Source organism: Gobio gobio (genome assembly GCF_949357685.1).
Source record: "Gobio gobio genome assembly, chromosome: 19".
Classification (NCBI taxonomy): Eukaryota; Metazoa; Chordata; class Actinopteri; order Cypriniformes; family Gobionidae; genus Gobio; species Gobio gobio.
In genome coordinates this window covers 16112043-16132540 of record NC_137112.1, presented here as the reverse complement: position 1 = coordinate 16132540, position 20498 = coordinate 16112043, and the positions used below count along the sequence as shown (strand labels likewise).

The following is a 20498-nucleotide window of genomic DNA, read 5'->3' as shown; positions in this document are numbered from 1 at the left end:
TACTGTAATATGTTGTGTACGGTTGTAAGAATGCTTATTTTATCTCCTCGTCTGAATTTGAATGAGGTCCTACAATAATAAAGCACATACATTTCAAAATAAGAGTCCCGGTGTATTTCGGGCTTGTTTATTTAATAAAAGTCCCAGTGTCAAATTTACACTAGGGATGTCCAGATCCGATCACATGATCGGAAACCGGGCCCGATCATGTGGTTTCAGACTCGATCGGAATCGGATGTTACCTCCCGATCAGGACTCGGATGTATATTTGTACAGGGCTGGATTAACATACGGGCTAGCTGCGGCTGAAGCGCCAGGGCCCGAGCACGGAGGGGGCCCGTGATTGGCCGAGGAAATGATTGACAGTCGATCGGGAGAACCTAAACTTGTCCTGGTGTGCCGCTCACCAAACCCCACCACGCCCCCACATATTAAGGACTGTTATTTACTTGAGTGCTGCAAATGCATGGGATTGGGAACAAGCATCAAAAGCCAGGTGAAGAAACGGCATTACCCGCGCATCCAACAGACTCGAAGTGTGAGAGCAGCTGGATCGTCTCACGCACAGCGCTGACGAACTTGTTCGCCGATTTTGCCGCTCTATTGAAGTGATAACGAGTTACAAGCACCAGGCAGTCGCTTTATCCATTTGAATTTGATACAAGCACAACATCATGTGTACAGTAAAGGCTCTGTGGCGAAACTAGCTGAACAAGACTGAATAGCTCCGACCATGTAAACTGAAGTGTTGAGGTAAACTAGGATCACGATGGCCGTAGTCAGCTATGAGGTCTCCGAAGTCCGGACCTCTGTATTTTTCCAAGGTGTACATAATACATTTAGTCATTTAGTAGACACTTTTATCCAAAGTGACTTACAAACGAGAGCAATAGAAGCAACTAGAACAGTCAAGGGCAACAATATGCAAGTGTTAATATGTGTTAAATGTAATAAATGCTGCGAAATAATTGCCTAATAGAGTATTAACACTACTTTAATGCTGCAAGGATATCTTCTTGTCTGAGCTGCCCTGCCTGCGGTCAGTCACCGTCACCGCTCAATGTCAAAATATTTCAGATGACCAATTAAATTAAAGTAGGTGGGCTTTATACGAAGAAGCTGCTGCGCGAGTAACAACGCTTCAGTAAACGGTGCAAGATGCAAGTAGCCAAACTAAACATTTCATATTTGACAGCTGTTTTAGTATATAAAATGTTAAACAATGAAAAGACTATCAGCCAGAGCTCAGCTTTAGGAGGGGAAGAGACAGGGCAAGAGAAGGAGACAAAAGGAAAGAGTGATGGAAATGAGGAGGCTTATATAAATGAAAGAATGATGAAAAAGGAGAGAGGAGGTATGACAAATAATCTACTGCCCACTAACATATAGAAGTATTTACTTCTATTATAGAAGTATCGGACAGGGACTCGGTATCGGTAGATACTCAAAATCAAATGACTCGGACTCGAGGGCAAAAAAACCTGATCGGGACATCCCTAATTTACACATCGGTTATTATTTGGTTACACAAACTGTATGTAATTTATTTTAATTTCCATTTAATTTAAAGTAAACTATTGTAGCTTCTGTCTGGGACGCCCCGTCACAGGAAGGGAAGACAAACAACATTATTTAACGCATTATTAAATATATAGATTGTACTAGTATCAGTGTAATTATAGCTAACAAAAAATAAAATAAAAAAAAAATCTCTTTACTTGAATAAATAAATGTTAACTGACATAAAATATTTTTTTTTAAAAACTCAAACTTTTTTTATTTTCATTTAGTTGAAATTAACCTGATGTCGCAAACTACACCTGAAATAAAAATGAAAAAAAAAAAACACAATACAGACATTTATAAAAATAAAAAATAAAGTTTTTACTAAACCTTTTAACTAAAATTAAAATGAAAGCTGAATTAAATTGAACTCAACATTTTAACAGAATCTATATAGTATCTCTGTAAAATATTTGGCCACACTAGTTATTCACTGTGTGATTATATATACATATAAAAAAATGCAGATATAGTTAGTTAAGCCCCATAGTTCGTTTCACAGGTGCACCTTGGGAAAAAAGTAATCATCAAGCTCTCCATTATGGAGTCAAAGTAATGCCGCATAGATTTGCAAAAGAATAAAGTATTGCAAAAGGAAAATTTGCACAGTTTCATTTGCAACGCCTACTTTTATTCTGCGTTTCAGTCAAGTGTGAGTTTGCGATACGGTTTCCCCTTTGCGCTAACCCTAACGTGTGTGTGCGCGTGCATCACATACATGCATACATATATATTAGAGATGCTCCGATCAGCATTTTTGGGGCCGATCACGATCACCAAGATCATGATCTGCCGATTGCCGATCACTCCCGATCACAGAATGGCAATCTTTTATCTATAATCTTGCAGAGTTTGCACCATTTGTAGAAATGAAACTAACTCTAAATTAACTGAGTCAAGATCTTGAAGAAAATGAGAACTTAAGGCTACTGTAGGCCATCTTTCTCAAATAAATGTATATAATAAATGTATATAATTATCTCACCTAAATATTTGATCATGCAGTGCATTTTTGTTTTTTAAAAAAATGTTTCAGGTAGGTCTAACATCAGTATTGAGGTAAGAAATACTAAAGACATTTAATAAGAAATCAAATGTAAATTAATATTGGTCTTCCCTGAATAAATTAAATTAGATTAATCCTTACACTTAAGGTTGCAAAAGTTAGTCATTCAAGGGCAGTGAGTGTCATAAAGGTTCATCAAACAACACAAGACAAAGAGAAACTCAGAGACAGCAGCAGTTTATTCGACAGCTGTCACTTTAAGAGCGAACACGGTTACGGTTACATGCAGTTGCACAAACGGGGTTTACGTGCATACTCGTCAAGACGGTAATTTAGTACATACATTTGTGTGTATCTGACCATTTCAGCGCAATTTGTACTTGCAAGCTTTTTGTGAGATGGCCTGTGTGTGGGTGTGTGTGTGTGTCTCCAGACCGTGCGCGCGAGTGCGGTTTGAACACTGGCAAGACTTAAAAATAAATGCAAATGATAAACTTTAGTGACGATGCGACTGTGCCTCGATTGTGCAAAGTGGCAAATCCTGTGTCAACTGTGCAGCTCGATTTTAGTGCACATGCGATGCGCTGATGTGAATCCATTTGAGCATTTTGAGAGGGAAAGAGAGAGTGCGCGCACGCGGTGATTCACGCGTGCTGTTTTTGAACTTACGTCCCACAGAACTGACTGCGTAAGTTATTTAATATAGAAATATGAGTTGTACCTCACCATGTATGTATGTATGTATGTATGTATGTATGTATGTATGTATGTATGTATGTATGTATGTATGTATGTATGTATGTATGTATGTATGTATGTATGTATGTATGTATGTATGTATGTATGTATGTATGTATGTATGTATGTATATATATATATATATATATGGGCTGTACGATTAATCGAAAAATAACCGAAACCGACATTCAAAACCTCAAACCGACATATTTTTCCCATGTCCGTTATTTCGGTTTTCACGTGACTCCACACCGTCAGTCACATCAAGTGCAGTTTGCAGGCACACAGAGAGATGCAGGAGCGGTTATCTGTGTTTATAGAGAGGTCTATCTGAACCCAAGGGACTTAACCCTTGTACGTCCCTCAAGTAGGGTTTATATTTAAGATTGGCCTCCATCCAAGTACCAGCCCTATGTGTTTTTCTTTCTCTATCGGTTTTACTCTGATCCATCATAATACAGAAGAAAAGATCTGTTGCTACTTCCGTCACATTGTGACTTTAACCCTCATTCAAACTAAAGTCTGATAAATTAAATTATCTGATACATACCAGTTTCTGCGATATCTCAGCAATCTCCGTCTTGAACTGTGCAACCATTTCATTCATTGCCGTCTAAAGAGAGAACATACAAAGTAAAATTTAAAATATGGCAAGAAAAAAAAAGGCATGCAAAAGCACTAGACCGTGCGACACCAGCCTGGGACCCAGTGGGCATATTACAGAAACATCTTAACTTTAGAATCCCATCTTATCTGTTTGGTAACCATGGCAATTTCAGTTAGGACTGCATTTAGGACAAAAGCTATTACAGAATGACATTTCTTAAATGCATAATCTTAACTTAACTATTGATAGGAAACGGGTATTACAGAGGCATCCTAACTTGACCAAAAATTCTAAAAGCTGTCTTAACTTAAGGACAACCCCACTGGTGTCCTAACTTCAAAACCTTTTGAAATCCAACAGTAAAAAAAATTATAATAAATTCACAGTACAAAAATCCTTCGAGAGAGCATTACATTTATTAATTATACAAGTCACAGAGCAGCGATGTTTGATGGTGGAGATACTTTGAGTCCGGATATCCTGTAAAGAGCACATTCAGGGCTTTGCAGAGATACCAAATGTTTGGAGGTTTTCACCAGGACAACAACTTCTTCTTGGTCTTTAAAAATGGCTGACATTAATGTTTAGCACTCTTATGGAAATATGATAATATTTTGTAATTATAATTTAAATCGGAATAATTTTCAAATTGTTTGTTATAAATCAACATCTCAGGAAAATGTTATGGTGTTTCAAATCAAAATATGACCGTTACAGAACAGGGCATTGATTTAATAAATGTCCACTGTAGTGGACGCCAGGACTTAAATTCACAAGTGAATAGGGAAAGAAATTACATATCAAATATTCCTATTAAATATTTGATATGAAAATGTTGCCAATTATTACTCCCATTATTACACTTCTACTTTCATTACATGTTGCACAAAGAACATATTAATATGCAAATTAGATGCAGTTTATAGATGCATTGTATTGAATGGGAAAATTCAAGTATGGCCATTTTACCCACATATTGCATAAAGCAAAATGGTGTATTATTAATGCATTCCGTTATATCTTTAATAACATAGTTCAGAATCATCTTTAAAGAAAGTTTGGTTTAAAAAAAAATTCTGAAACCTAAAAATTGATTGGTGAATTAAAAATAAATCCCATTGTTTTTTTTCTATGAATATAATTTCATTGTCATTTAATTTTTTTAAACAACTGAGCCCTGGTATCAACTACAGAGGACATATCATAACATGATATACATTTTTTTTTACATTTGTTTCTTATGCTCTAAACAATGTAATTAATTACTAAATTCAAATAACACTTTTCTGGGTACCAGGACCAGGAGGTTAATGTAGGGATGCACGATATAGAATTTTTGCCGATATTTTCCAACTCATTTTGGCCGATGCCGATACCGATATACGTTTATTTTTTCCCTTTGTTTGGAAACAACACCGTTTTGAGCAAAAACACTTTTTTTCCATTCTGGTTTCAGATTTTCAGAAGGTCTGCTTACTAAAAGGATACTTGTTAAAGATAAATAAATGTTAATAAAGTTATTTTTATAATAGGAGTATATTTTCTCTAAAAATAACAATAATAAAGTCAGTGATTTTTCATCCCAGACAGATGCAGTTGTAACCTAAATATTTTATTTTTGGATTTAATGTTTGTGCCTATGAAGTGGGGGTGGCATGGCATCAGTTGATGCTGTATTTTGCTTCAAATAAAAAATTATTTTAGTGCTCCTTGGATTATTTTTCATCATCCATTTCATAACATTTTATTACAGATTAAAAAAACTGTATATAAAAGTATTTAATTTCCAAGTGTCATACTTGTGCTGACATTACTGCTTTATTTACTCAGAAAAAGAAGTAACTTCTATTTAGTTGTGTATTCTACTTTTCATTTTAATACTATAACAGTACCCCCACTAAATAGGCTGTATATAACAATCTACCTGGCGGAGCTTCAGCTGCTGCGCGAGCTAGAGAGTGTAGAGACGCAATTGTGCTCGTTTTGGGGTAGTTTTTTTGTGAAAACCTGGCAATCCTGCGTTGATTCACAAATTCAAGGCAGCATTTAAAAACTGTCAATATAAATCACCATACATGCAATGCATTTGCTTGTTTTCACTTCAAGAATGACCACACCGCTGACATGATCTTTTCGCTATAGCAGTCTTTGCACACGCGAGTTATTGCAGGCTCATATCAACACATCATCATATCGGCATAATTTTTTCATATCTGCCGATTTTTATATTTTAAGCGTTTATCGGCCGATTCTGATGTCGTGCCGATAAGATCGTACATCCCTAGGTTAATGCATAAATGTCTGTGGTGAAGTTGGTCAGAATTGTAAGATCACTAATCGTAATCACCAATGAACCAAAACAGTAGGGGGTGTAACGGTACACTAAACTAACGGTTCGGTACGTACCTCGGTTTTGAAGTCACGGTTCAGTACAGGTTCGGTACGGCAGTTTAACAAAATTGCTTTTTATTTATTTTTATTCAACAGTGGTTTACTGAAAAAAATTGTGTCTGTCCTTAAATTAATTCAATTATAACTAAAAGTTTCTTAAAGATAATGCTGTAAACTAGGCTATATAGGGAGCCCTTACACATTACTATAATATAAAAGGTTAACAACAGAGCCCAAACTATTAACCTAAATTCAGTTGCCATTTATTTTTTAGATATAATAAAGCATAAGTTTTGAATCGGAGCGCGCAGATTGCTTTTATAGTGCATGTTTGATGTCTTTTGAAGCTAGAAGCAATTTGCTCATTTTGAGAGCTAGAGAAGGGTGTATTGCTGAAATTACTTTGCACAAGAAAGTTTCCAAATGACTGATTTGATAATCTTTGTTGATTCATTTAATAATAAACATTTGCGTTAATTTCCCGCTTTATAAACCTCAAACCTGCGAGAGTGAGTAAAATTATGCACAATACCCGTGCCAAAATTCAGACCCTGTATGGTATCGATTTAATAATATCGGTACTTCGGTGTTAGATTGTGGTACCGTCCCGAAGCCAAAATTTCTGAGGGTTTGGTGAGCTCGTGCCAGGGGCGCGGATAGTGAGCCGTTGGAAGTGCCATCCTACGTCACGATGTACCACAACGTCCAATAGGGAAATTCAACTGCAGTAGCCACCGTTCAACCTTAAGAGGGCAGCACTTTGGCAGTTTTACACCATATAGGGATGAAACGGTATGGAAATTTAACATCACGATTATAGTGACCCAAATTATCACGGTTATCAAGATTATCACGGTTTTGTTCAAACGAGATGAAAGTGTTCAAAAAGAACAGATGCACACACTTAAAACAATTCAACAAGTTTTATATTTGAAAATCAACAAATAACTAAAGCAGCTCTAATATGCACTTTTTTAAGCTATATTCTGTGGGATTACCTTCCTTATAATGGCCGTCGTCAATAGCAACGCATAAATAATAATTTGTCGTAAATATAATCTCTAATATTATCTCTGTAAATATATTCTCAAGCAATACTCTCATCAGTGTTCAGCAATGATGCATTTAAATCTAGCATATTTTGTGTAAGGGCCCAAACAGTATCCTAGTGAAATAATGAATATCCATATTTCCATATGATTTGACAGTTTATTTTATTAAATATCAAAATGTGTGCATCATACCTGACACCTAGATGATCACTTTACAGTCAGTTTTATGACTGATTCTCTTCAAATTCTATTGAATCAGAAACGTGTATAACATTACCAATGTTGTGTTGTAACTTTAGAGACGGTCCCTAAATTCGCCAGCGTTATGCCAGTCATATCAGATGCGCTGTAGTTCTGCTGTGTTTGTTTGAAACTATTTTCGCTGCTGAAATAGAACAGAAACAGTCAATCACTGTATGATGAATTAATCTCCTGCGTACATCGCACACACATCTCCGCTTTGAGTGTAGATTTCAGCGAGAGCGGCGCGCGCTCCGAACAAAACTCCGGCTAATCTGATCGCCTCTGATTATGGACATGCATAAACTCAATGGAAACACGTGTAAGTGGTTATAATGCGCAACGCGATTATAACAGATGGCTTTTGAGAAGACTATAATAAGTTCAACAGCCAGAGTGACTAGTGTGCAGCTGAAATAACGTTAACTTATACACGCAAATGGCGGTTGTTGTTAATGGCAAGCCCTGATTATTATCCCTTAAATGTCACCCTAGTCTTGTCTGAATTTGTTCGTTCGCTTCACGTTATTATTTCCCAGACGTAGTTTTGGTATTCAGGTCAAAGTCCACCTGCGTTGCGTTCGTAGTTTTGAAGTGTTTCCCCCTATTACAGCGACTTTCTTCTGGCATGTTCTGCAGACAGGGTAACCATCTTCGATTAAGTTTCCCTCAGGACTTTTGTAAAAGCCAAAAAATGACAACGCCTCAGATTTGGTCCTTTTAGAAATCTGAAAAATCTTCCGGCGCTGTCACTGCCTTCTGCCATTTCTTCTCATTCAAAAAACAGCGGTGCGATGCGCCAGACTGACGCTGACTGGACAGGATTTACCGCGAGTTTTCACAATCGTGATAATCACATGCGGTTTTAATGATAATTAAATTTTATACGATATTACTAACGGTCACTAAATTTTATCGTGGTTTATTGTGAAACCTGTAATCGTTTCATCCCTAACACCATATTTTATAGAATTATAACACTTTATACTCAAATGTTAAATTTGAAATTTACTCGAATTAATGAACAGCATTAATAAAGCCCCAGTATTACAGATCATTAAAGAGCACCTATCATGGAATTTTGAAATTTACCTTTCATGTAGTGTGTAACATAGATCTAAGTGAACAAAAACATCCTGTGATAGCTTGAAATATGACAGTGCACCGTATATATAGTTATTTTCTTTCAAAAGTAAGAGTCGACTCGGAGTCATTTTTAAGAATCGTTAGAAGACCGAAGCTTTTTCTCTGACTAGATGACGTCAACTTGTCAAGTTATTTGAATACGATACGCCCACTTATTGCGCTCCAAGACGCCAGTGAAAACTAGAAAACATCATGGCGACGAGACGCTGTGTTCTGAAGTGCCACTCAAAAGCAAACTTCTTTCATCTGCCCAAGGATGAGCATTTGAAGACTAAGTGGCTTGAAGACAAACCATACATCGTCGCGATTGTGTGTTTATTAGTCGTCAAATGTATGTTTCGCGATCTCAGGAAGCTTTTATTATGGACTTCTATTATGGCACATGGTTCTTCTTCGTCTATCTGTACCATACATGGACTACATGTGCACAGAGCGCCCTCCGGTTGCCAGTATGAATTGAAAACAACACATAAGAGACTCAATCGCTCATGATTAGGCTATAACTGCCCATTTTGAGGAAGTATTGAATAAAAAAAAATACTCCTCTGTTTAGAAATTTGACACAGACATATGAGAATCTATCAATATGTCTCCTCATCTGCTCACTTTTGAACTAAAAGCCCTGAGGGATGTTGATTTGTCGCGAGTCTTCGTGAGGAGAATAGAGGAGTTTTTTTATGAATGAGATCAGCTGAGGCTCATATTACAATCAAACAGTACCGACGCGGTTTTCATATTCATAACTCCTGACACATATTAACAAATTACTGTCACTATAAGACTTTGATGGGCGTTCCGTTTCCGAAAATATCTGCACAGACTATACCAATCACAACTGACTGGGTCATCGGACCAATCACCGCAGATTAGCGTCACGTAAAGGCAGGGTTTTGAAAAGTGAATCACTAAAGGAATCATTTGAGAATCGCTGTCAAAACAGGTAAAAATAAATGCATATTATAAGAAAACTAAAGTATTTTTTGTCATTGCATGCATGCAAAACTGTTGTTGGGGACTTCTAAAACAATATTTGGAACATTTTAAATGCCATGATAGGTGCTCTTTAACTAAAAAAAAGTTGGTTTAGTTACCCTTTAAAGACTGTACAATCATAGCGTGATGGCTGCTGCATTCCGAGGGAGTCATTGACACTTTGTGCCTCAAACTTAATCCAAATCCTTCCATTTATTGTACAACCACAATTATCCGCTGTGTCTGCAACGTCTTCCCTCAACTGTAAAACTCTTCTATATATAAAATGATAATCATGGGGAGAATTTATTTTGCAGAAATCAGCTAAAGCTAACAAATCCACAATCCCAAAAATGTAAAATATGTCTTTTTGGCAGGGTTAAAATTTACAGTCCCGGCCCGGGGCTAAATATCACATAATTGTGATTGGAGTCGCTTCAACCCGTAGTAACAGTGTTGAAGTAGCCCTGACCTGGCAATACACTGGCTGTAATGATGTATAGTTTTTCTAACTGTCCAATGACAGTGCGTGTTACTTTTACAAGTAGAGAGGGTTTGGCTCTTCAAAAGGCGAAAGTTGATTGGTTGCTCCCACGTGTGTACTGTCCAATGGCATTTTTTAACTCGATTGACAAATGGATAAAGAAAAGCGTTTGCCAAATGCTTTTTTTAAAAGCGATTTAAAATGTGCATTTAAAATGATTTAATAATTTACTTTATTGATTTATTAATATGCGTTTTAAAACATTAATTCAATGTTTTAAATGTGTCTATTTATTTATTTATACATTTAAAATGTTTTATTTAATTTATTGTTTTATTTAACTACATTTAAAAACATGAATTAAATAAACAACTTTAAATATGTCTATTAATGTGTCCATTTAAAAGTGATTGATTTATATAGATTTTTATGTTTGAATTATTAAATTGATCAATTGATTCTTTATTTTATTTTTAAGTGTCACTCCTGGTCCTCCATATAGGTCACATTTTATTTGTATACTGGAATCATTGAGCTCACCACATCCTGATACTCATGCTGTGTGTTAGTGGTCAGCTCCGCCAGGGCAGCCGCCAGCTCTTTAGCCTCCGCTTGCTGCTCAGGTGGAATAGTACTGTGGAGGAGGATACGATACGTTCATAAAGAAACACCTTTTCTAATAATACACATTTTTAAAAAAAACTCTGCACTTACGTCAGCTTCTCAATCTTCTTCTCAGCCTCCTTTATTTCTCTTGTGTATGCCTGGAGTCTGTCCATATCAGACCGCTGTTTGAAAAAAACACCATAAATTACAGGATGAGACTTTGTGCTTTTTAATGTTGACCTTTAGTGTGTAAACCCAAAAATGAGCTTGTGTACAGCGTATTTTACAGTATTTTAGCACTTTAGTTAGCACTTGTGCTAAACGTCAAGCTTTATACCCAGTTCCGGTTGAGATTTGAGGATCTACAGTGACGAATGTTAATAAAAAGTTCAACAGTCAAAATGTAACCAGCAGTGATGACATTTATCATGAAATGTGTGCAATGATTTCAGTCGTGTGTTTGCATAATGATTTGACAACTAAACTGCATTAATTATTGTGTGCAGGTCGTTGAACCTAAAATTATTTTACACTGCAAATACTGTGCCAGGACAATTCATATGGAACCAAAATCTGTTATTTTACTGCTTTTTAAAGAGACCATATGATGCTATTTTAAAAGTTCATTATTTTGTTTATTGGGTGTAATGGAATAGTTTAACACGGGGGTTTTCAAACTGGGATCAGGGGTCCGCAAAAGTGACAGGGGGTCTGTGGAGAAGACTAGAGAGAACCTAAACATAAAATAAATAAATTAAAATAAATGAGTAAAGCAATAAATTAGATCAATTTTTTTTAATACATAAAAAAAAAAAAAAAAAAAAAGATTCATATAAATAAAGAATAAAATTTAAATTAAATAAGCAAGAAAAAGTTACAGGCACAACACCATCTATATGCAGCTAAAATAAGTCTTTATCTGCTTGATCATGCAAGCAGATCCTTTAAACAGGAGATTTAAATAATTAGGATATTATTAAATTAAATATGAATTTACTCTTCTTATTCCAAGCATACGAGATTTTATTTAAAGCATACAATCATGCAACTGAGCAGCGAGTTCCTGGGTTCTTCGGGTCACAGAACTCGCTCCTTCACCGTGAAATCATCGCCATCTGAATACACAAGTTATCACCGAGGTGGCGTTCACATTTATTTTTACGGACGTCCACATGAGAAACAATTACAGACTTAATAGGGCTTATGACTACATTTCTCCAAAAAGATGACACATTAAGCATTTCCACTGAATTAATCAGAAATGTGTCACCATGAGCGTTCCTTTTAAACACTGAAGAAAAACAGCAACTTACAAAACTTTGCTGGTGGGCAGCAGTCATTTCCAGCCTCTGCTTTCGGAAGTGGAGGAAATTTTGGATTGCGCTCAGAATTGTGATTGTTCGCTTCAACTCTGTCAAAAGTGGGAAAAAAAAGGAGCTCAGCATGACTTTGATATCAGCTTTAAACTGTGAAACAATGTCAGGGCAGCACAGGAAGAGCCGGTTCAGTGTGAGCGTTTCAGGCTTTAACTCCAGCCACAAAAAAACTTTAGGGTTTGGATAACCTAGAGTCTGGCGTCACAGTCTAATCCATTTCATAATGAACTGAAAAAATATTTTAAAAAATTCACAACAATATGAAATGTCTCAAATTTTATTTTGCGCCATTGCTTTGGCGAAGCATCTGTCAAACGAACTAAAATCGAAAGTGTGATATGGCACTTTCAAAATTAATTCATGTCAATTTCATGCTTTTAAACAAAGTTATACAAAAAAAACATTTACAGAAAAAGCAATATATAATAGTCTGATCTCTGCATTAAATTGCATTCCTTACATCCTCATTCTTTTGCGGCCAGTGAAAATATTTTCAAGAAAAGAATATGCAGAAAATAACTCCCAGTTGAGCCCTGCATGTAAAGCCTGAGAGAGGAAATAAAAGCCACTTACTGGGGTTGAGCAAGTCATTCAGGGAAAAATCATATACATGACAAACCGGTAGGAACTGGTACCTAAAAGAAACGCAAATTAGTGCTGAAGTAAACATGCAGATCTTTCACAACATTTAGACACACAGAGAAGTAAAACACTCACATACGCATGTAGACGCTCATGACCGGAGTGACCCACTCATACAGCATCGGGTACTGGACGTTTTCAGACAACGGCACCTGCGGAAAACACTTCCAGTTAAACAGTATGTGGCCCTATTTCACTGATCTGAGCTCATGTTCTTAAGCTCACAACACAGGAGCTCTTAGGGTGTGTTCGAATCCACTTTTGCTAGTTTAATGATGGGATAAGCGGTCGGCGCGTCCGGTACATGGTCCAAAAGGGTTGTGCCTCGTATCGTAATGAGTCATGGGTGTGTTTTCGGCTTAACATGCAATAAACCAATCAGACTCTCATCTCCCATTCCCTTTAAAAGCCAGTTGTGCTCACACCATGGAGGATTCACCATTTACATGGAGGAAAGACTGAACGCTTCTCCAGAGAGGAATCCTTTTACTTTTAATTAGTGCTGTCAAACGATTAAAATATTTAATCGCGATTAATCGCATTAATGCCATAGTTAACTCACAATTAATCACAATTAATCGCACATTTTTATTTATTCTAAATGTCCCTTGATTTCTTTTTGTCCCATTATTTTTTCTTTTTTTAATGCTCTTATCAACATAGAAAAGTGGATCGGCTTGCTTTGTTCAAATGTTTGTTTTATTGAAAACAACATTGGCATACTGTAGTGTTCGATTTCACACCAACATTCTCACTTGAAGCAGTCATTCACACTTGGAGCAAATAATCGCTCACACAATGTAACACTGTCCATCAATAAAAGGGTGAAAAAAAATACTTTGTTGCACAAACAGCCCCTTCAACAGCCCTTTCTAAGGGATCAAAACAGGGTGATACAAAATAAAATTACAAAGTGCACATGCAAGGTAAACTAGGATTCCGCCTATAGTGCAGTTAAACCAGGGGTCGCCAACTAGCGGACTCCGGTCCAAATCCGGACCGCGAAGCCTTTTGACGCAGGCTAATGAAACAGTTAACGTTGCAATGCTCACTGTTGCGTTCAGACCCAGACGCGCGGTCAAGCATGCAGGCACACCGGACGCGAATGACGCGACATGCACGCCGCTTAATTCGCGCCGCAGAATGTCTATTTGCGTCTTTGCATTGACTTAAATCACTCGCGCAAAACGCTTCATTCGCGTCCGGTGTGAATGCACCATCAGAGCAGAAAGCAGCGCTCAAGACAAGCACTTTTAGTTGAAGACCCCTGAGTTAAACCATGGCATAATACGTTTCTCATTTCGGCGTCTCACGCTTGCCATCCACGTCTACTCTTTTAATGGCCCAAACAAGTGTGGGCAGCCGCAGCGTGCCTGATGTTTTGTTTCCGGTCTAGCTACATCCGGAGTGGTGTTGTAGTTTTTCTAACGTTACTAGTTGCTGTAACAGCATGTGAAAAAACTACAAAGTTTGTTAGACCAAAAAGAACGTTAATCTCGCGATAAAAAATTGACGCCGTTAAAATAGGTTTGCGTTAACGTCGTTAATAACGCGTTTAACTGACAGCACTACTTTTAATATTTAAACATGCGTGTGCTGCTACCAGGGTTGGGTAACAAAACCAGGTGCCAATATGGCACCAGTACATATAATATCGGTATGAAATCGGACCGAATCAGAACGCAGATTTCGGTGCCACTTAAATTCAAACGTGCTTTGGCTGGCGCCGAGACAGCATGCTCAGCGCTCGACACATCACAACTTTTAAGTGTTTTCAACCACATAATGTTTATTTTAGGTTTCAGACTTTTAAATACACATAACTACTAGCAAAAAATACACACCGAAGTCTATAGCGGCAAAGACAATCCTTTCAGACAGTTATAATTTGATGACGCATTTTATTCATATCAGATACACATTATATAGTTTACTCTGTAAGTCGCTTTGGATAAAAGCGTCTGCTAAATGCATAAATGTAAATGTAATAAATGTACTCCATTCTTCTCCCAGATCAGCAGTCACTTACTTTCATGCATTTTGTGAGACGAGGATGAATTTACACAATGTAAATCCGACAGATCCGATTCTCTGAGGCGCAAACTAACATGGCGCCGCCCATCGCGCATTACAGATCAACTAACACACATATTTGAAAAACCATTTATTGGATAGTTCATGACATAGTTAACAAGTTTGGGAATATTTTGAATAAAAAAGAAAAAAACTAAATAAAACCGATACAGCTGTCATAGCACTATTACGTAGGGCTGCTCGATTATGGAAAAAATCATAATCACGATTATTTTGGTCAATATTGAAATCACGATTATGTAACACGATTATTTCACATGACTTTGGGAATGTGTTGTATTTATTAAAAATACACCTTTCAACAATTCAATTGAAATTGTAACATTTGTTGTACTTTTTGAACTATTAAAATAAATAATATAACATATATTCAAATCAAAGTATAAAAGTATTCATGTAAAAATGATAATCACAAATAAATAAGATCAACAATATGGTTCGGCTAGATATGCTTTTCAGGTACGTCTAACCTTAGTTTTCAGGTACAGAAATGTCTCAAATGTAAAATAACATTGCATATTTGAGTGCATAAATTAAAGATGAATCCTATTAAACTTACAAAAGCTACTCAATCCGGATCGGATATGCGTCGTCTTTATCGACTGTATAAAGTTCACTTAAGGCATATACAGACTATGTCTGCTAGGATACTCATCAAGATGGACATGTTGACATACGTTTTGTGTGAGTTTGTCCGTTTAAGAGCAAGACTTGAAAGATAACTCAGTATTTGCGCGCTGTGAGACGTGTGCGCGCTCTTGGATGAGCGCAGAGATTTCCTCACAGCGCGCGCGGCTTCTCATTCGCGTCTTCTGGCACTAGTGATGGAAATTTCGATTCTTTCAAGAGATTCGTTCATTTTCAGTTCGTTCATCAAAATGATTCGTTCAGATTCGTTCATTGATTCGTTCAGTGACCATTTTTTTTTATATTCCATAAATATCCCAGCAGGTGGCAAAAAGAGTGTCTTATGCGTTATTTCTTAAGTCAACGAACGTATTTACTTACAAAAAAATCATTTGGCTTTATTAAAATGTGTGCATCTATCATTAAATAAAATAAGTCTAAATAAGTGGTTCAGAAGACCAAAGCACAAAGGTTTTCTTGCATGATTAACAATTAATTGTTTGGTCAGACATTTACACATTCATATTATTCAGATATATCTGGGATTATGGTAAACGAACGTAGAGTTATAAACAATCGTAGCCTAAAACTTCGCTTTGCAGCCATCCGCTCTCTGCTTATTGCTGAACGAGAGTGATTCACATGCTAAATGACCGACATCCATTTCCACGAACGAGAAGCACCACCAGTTCGTTCACGAACGAGATCTAGCAGCAGTTCGTTCAATTCGTTCACGAACGAGATGTAGCAGCAGTTCGTTCAATTCGTTCACGAACGAGATCTCTCTCTCTCTCGTTCAGTGATGGGCGTGTTCGTTCAGTATCGTTGGTGGTTCAATTCGTTCATGAACCAGATGTACCAGTTCGTTCGTTCACGAACGAGATCTCTCGTTCAGACTCAAAAAAGCAACTCGGTCAGTGATGGACGTGTTCGTTAACTCCAATAATATCGCATTTTTTATTTGTTTTGCAGTTTTTGGAGAATTGCATGACATGACTCAAACGTAATGAAGTAATTTGTATTAATTTTATAAAACAACAACAATGAAAATAAATAATACAAACACAATAGGCTACATCAGTAATTATACATTCATTTAACCATCAGCCTGCATTATTACACTGTTTTCATTAAAATGGTAAAGTGTACATGTCTTTCTTTGCTGCATACCGTATATGCCTAACTACACAAGCCGAGCTCTACATGTTCGCTATCAGTATCGTTCAATAGCTGGTTTGTTTCGTTCACGAACAAGTCGAGAAGGAGATCAGTCTTTGGTTCAGAGTCGGACTCAAAAGCATCTCGGTCAGTAAAAGGCGTATTCGTTCACTGAATTCAACAAATCACATGCTCCGTCACATCTTATACTCGAACGCTATTGGCTCGAAGTTTTGTCATTGACAGGATGAAACAGTCCACAGAGCTGCGCATGCGCTCGCTCCTCGCTGCTAATAGCGCCATGCTGCTGTGGAGGGAGGAATTTCAGTGAACGAGAAATATGAGTCAGTGGACTACTTGAACGAGAACGATTCGTTCACCTAAAAGATTCGTTCAAAAAGAACGATTCGTTCACGAACGTAACATCACTATCTGGCACTAAACCCGGGTGATGACGGTGAAAACGACTGGTCATATTCAAACATACGGCAGCACTCGCATGCATTGAACAAAGTTTACAAAGAGAGAATTATTTGAAAAATATGAGGGAAAAAAGGACGTTTACACGGCACCCCTGCTCTCGTCAGTTTTTGTTTCTTTATTAGATTGTCATAGGTCACTCTGTTTAATTTTCAAGTGGTTAAACAAATTCGTGATGTTCCCTTGCGTTGCAGCCACTGCCATGTAGCAAATCTTGCACGTAGCATGTTTCTGCTCGTCGTCTGATTCCTCGAAGCCAAACTGTTCCCAGACAACGGAGTTGGTTTTGCCTTTTTTGCTCACCAAACGCTGCTGTAACTGCCCTCCTTCTGCCATCTTTACTCGCGCCGAGTTTTTAAATTCCAACGGATGATATGCTCACGAGACTCCCGATCTGAGAAAGTTTGTGGCTTCGGGAGGGGCGGATGAGCGCATGCGCGTTTCATTCAGAACGCAAGGCAAAATAATCGTTTTTTCTCGATTGTACTATTTTGGTGATCGTTGGGAGGCAAAATCGAAATCGAAATCGAAATTCGATTAATTGCACAGCCCTACTATTACGGCTGCTGTATGTCATGTGAGAAGCATGACACGTCGCCATGGAAACAATAAGGCGATGCGTTCTAAAATATTTAGCCAGAGAATATGGTCATATTTCAAAATAAAGCTGAAGCTTGAAGCTGGTTTGTAGCAGACCAAGAATATCAACTACTTTGCTTTATTAGTACTGTGACTTATTTAGTGTTAAATTAGGCTATTGTAGTTGGGTTAGGTGGCTTAAGTTTTACTGTGAATTTGTTACGTAAATTGTGTGTTGTATCTATTTATAATTATAAATTTAAGTATACTTTAAACTTTTAATAAACGGTTCCATTTAAATCATTTTAAATTATAATTTTTTTCAATAAAAAGCCATTCTTTAAATGTCATCCACCATTTCAGGCACCAGTTCCGTTTTAAAAGTATTGGTCTGTCACTGGTATCATAAAAAACACAAAAGATACCCAACCCTAGCTGCTACGCGAAGCAGAAAACACTTGCATCACACCTGGCGTCACATTGCACCGGGTGTGTGATAGGGCCCCAAGCCTGAAAGTTTTGAGCTGATAATGTGACGATGATAAACTCACCGTGTAATGGCACTCGGGTCTGAAACGAAGCAGAAGCTGCAAAACTCTCATGTAGAGTCTCTGAATGGATTCTGCCTGAAAAACAAAACGCCAGTAATGCATTTACAACATAAGTTTACAGGATTTACAAACTCAAGTAACTTTTCCTCATTACGCAGCCTTTTGGTCAAAATAATTTTTTCTTGACAGAAATGAATACTTTATTCAGCAAAGACGCATTAAATTGATCAAAAGTGACAGTAAAGACATTTATAATGTAACAAAATATTCTATTTCAAATAAATGCTGCTCTTTTAAATTTTATATTCAAAAATCCTGAAAAATAAAATGTATGACGGTTTCCGGTTACGGTTTTAACTAATAATAATCATAAATGTTTGTTGAGCATCAAATCATCATATTAGAATGATATCGGAAGGATCATGTGACACTGAAGACTGGAGTAATGATGCTGAAAATTCAGCTTTGATCACAGGAATAAATTACACTTTACTATATATTCACATTCAAAACAGCTGTTTTACACTGGAGTAATATTTAGGTATTTTTGATCAAATAAACACAGGCTTGGTGAGCAGACGATAATCGAAAACATTAAAAAGAAAGAAAAAACGACCCCAAACTTTAGTTAACAACAATACTCATTTGTGTAATTACACTGTAACAACGTCAACTTAAATAAAGTGTAAGCAGATATTTGTCACCTTTGGGTTGGGAGTAATATCACTCTTGGTGAAATGTTTAGCCTCTTGCCCAGTCAGAACTTCGGTTCGGTAGAACTGCACAATAGCGTCCACTTTATACACGGGGAAAGTGTTTTCAGTCATACCTGCTGCTCCAACAGAAGAAACCACATTAATAACACACATTTATGCAGTCAGTCAGACGCTGTTTACTAGCAGAAGCGTCGACAGAACCCGCTGAGGAGACCAATATAACGGTCACTGGCACATTATAAACAACTCAAAGAGACAGAATTTTACTACCCTCTTTTTCACACTGTTGGTCCGACATTATTCACAATCTAAAAAAAAACACCAAACTATTGTACTAACCAAGTTCACGTCCCTCGCTGTGTCAACTGAAGCAAATTTAAACTTTAGGCGCCTCTGTCGTCGCTTCCGTTTGCGTCACGTGTCATCGCGTGTGGTGTGGCGCCCTCTACTGGACAGTGTGTAACCATAGATATTATATACATAGAAACCTTATTAGCGCCCGTTTCAATGGGGCACAGACCGCCATATTAGAACGGTCAATGCCGGCCTGTGAACATTCGATAGCAAGTCGAGTGTCAACAAAGTCGAATGTATGAATATCTAGTATATGAAAGACTTAACTTCAGACAAGGATTTTGATAAACTAACACAAAACAAGACAAAGGATACATAAATAAATATGCAAATAAATAAATAAACCCCGAAATTGAATAACATGAATAAATATATTTTTAAAAAATTGCGAAAAAAAACCCACAAATCCACATATTCCTTTATGAATAAATATATAAATAATTAAATGTGTGTGGAGATAAATAATTAGGGGGGGGGGGGCGTTAAAGGAAATGCTAAACTAAAAGTTGTCCTTTTTTCCCCTTTTAAACCCACGCGCCGACGTGTTTGTAACGGTCGATTCAAATTCTACGCATATACATCTATGGTATGCTCCACATAGGGTTTTTCAAATCATCCCCATGTGCCAACATCACCAACATACTAATATATATATATATATATTATAATAATATATGTATAATATATGTATATAATATATACATATATATATGTGTGTGTGTGTACTATATATATATATGTACTATATATATATATATATATATATATATATATATATATATATATATATATATATATATATATATATATATATATATATATATATATAAAGACCCAATTAATACTGTTAAAAATGTATATTATAAATGTGCAAAATATTTAGTTTCAGTTATATTATATCATTGCGCTTTTTTTCAACTCGCTGTAGATCTGTAGATGTATTTTTAATTTAATATTTAACAAATTATCTAATAAAATGTATACATTTCACTTATTTATTTATTTAAATATTATTTTATTTATTTACGTTTGTTTACTTATTTCCTTCAAGTTTTAGTAATTTATTTTAATAAGATTTTATTAAGATTATGATTTTAAATGATGTATTATGTCATT

At 36.5% G+C, this 20498-nt stretch overlaps 1 protein-coding gene across 1 annotated transcript in view; it reads right to left on the bottom strand.

Moving 5' to 3' along the window:
- The window catches only part of nuf2 (UF2 component of NDC80 kinetochore complex), a 74866-nt gene that overhangs the window by 17689 nt on the left and 36679 nt on the right, over positions 1-20498 (bottom strand). Inside the window, exons 6-13 of the mRNA XM_079844998.1 lie at positions 19017-19144; positions 18313-18387; positions 12899-12975; positions 12755-12816; positions 12119-12216; positions 10914-10987; positions 10740-10833; positions 3858-3920 (exon numbers count right to left, since the gene is read on the bottom strand). Coding sequence (XP_079701124.1) covers positions 3858-3920; positions 10740-10833; positions 10914-10987; positions 12119-12216; positions 12755-12816; positions 12899-12975; positions 18313-18387; positions 19017-19144 — 671 coding nt within the window. The remainder of the gene's footprint in view (positions 1-3857; positions 3921-10739; positions 10834-10913; positions 10988-12118; positions 12217-12754; positions 12817-12898; positions 12976-18312; positions 18388-19016; positions 19145-20498) is intronic.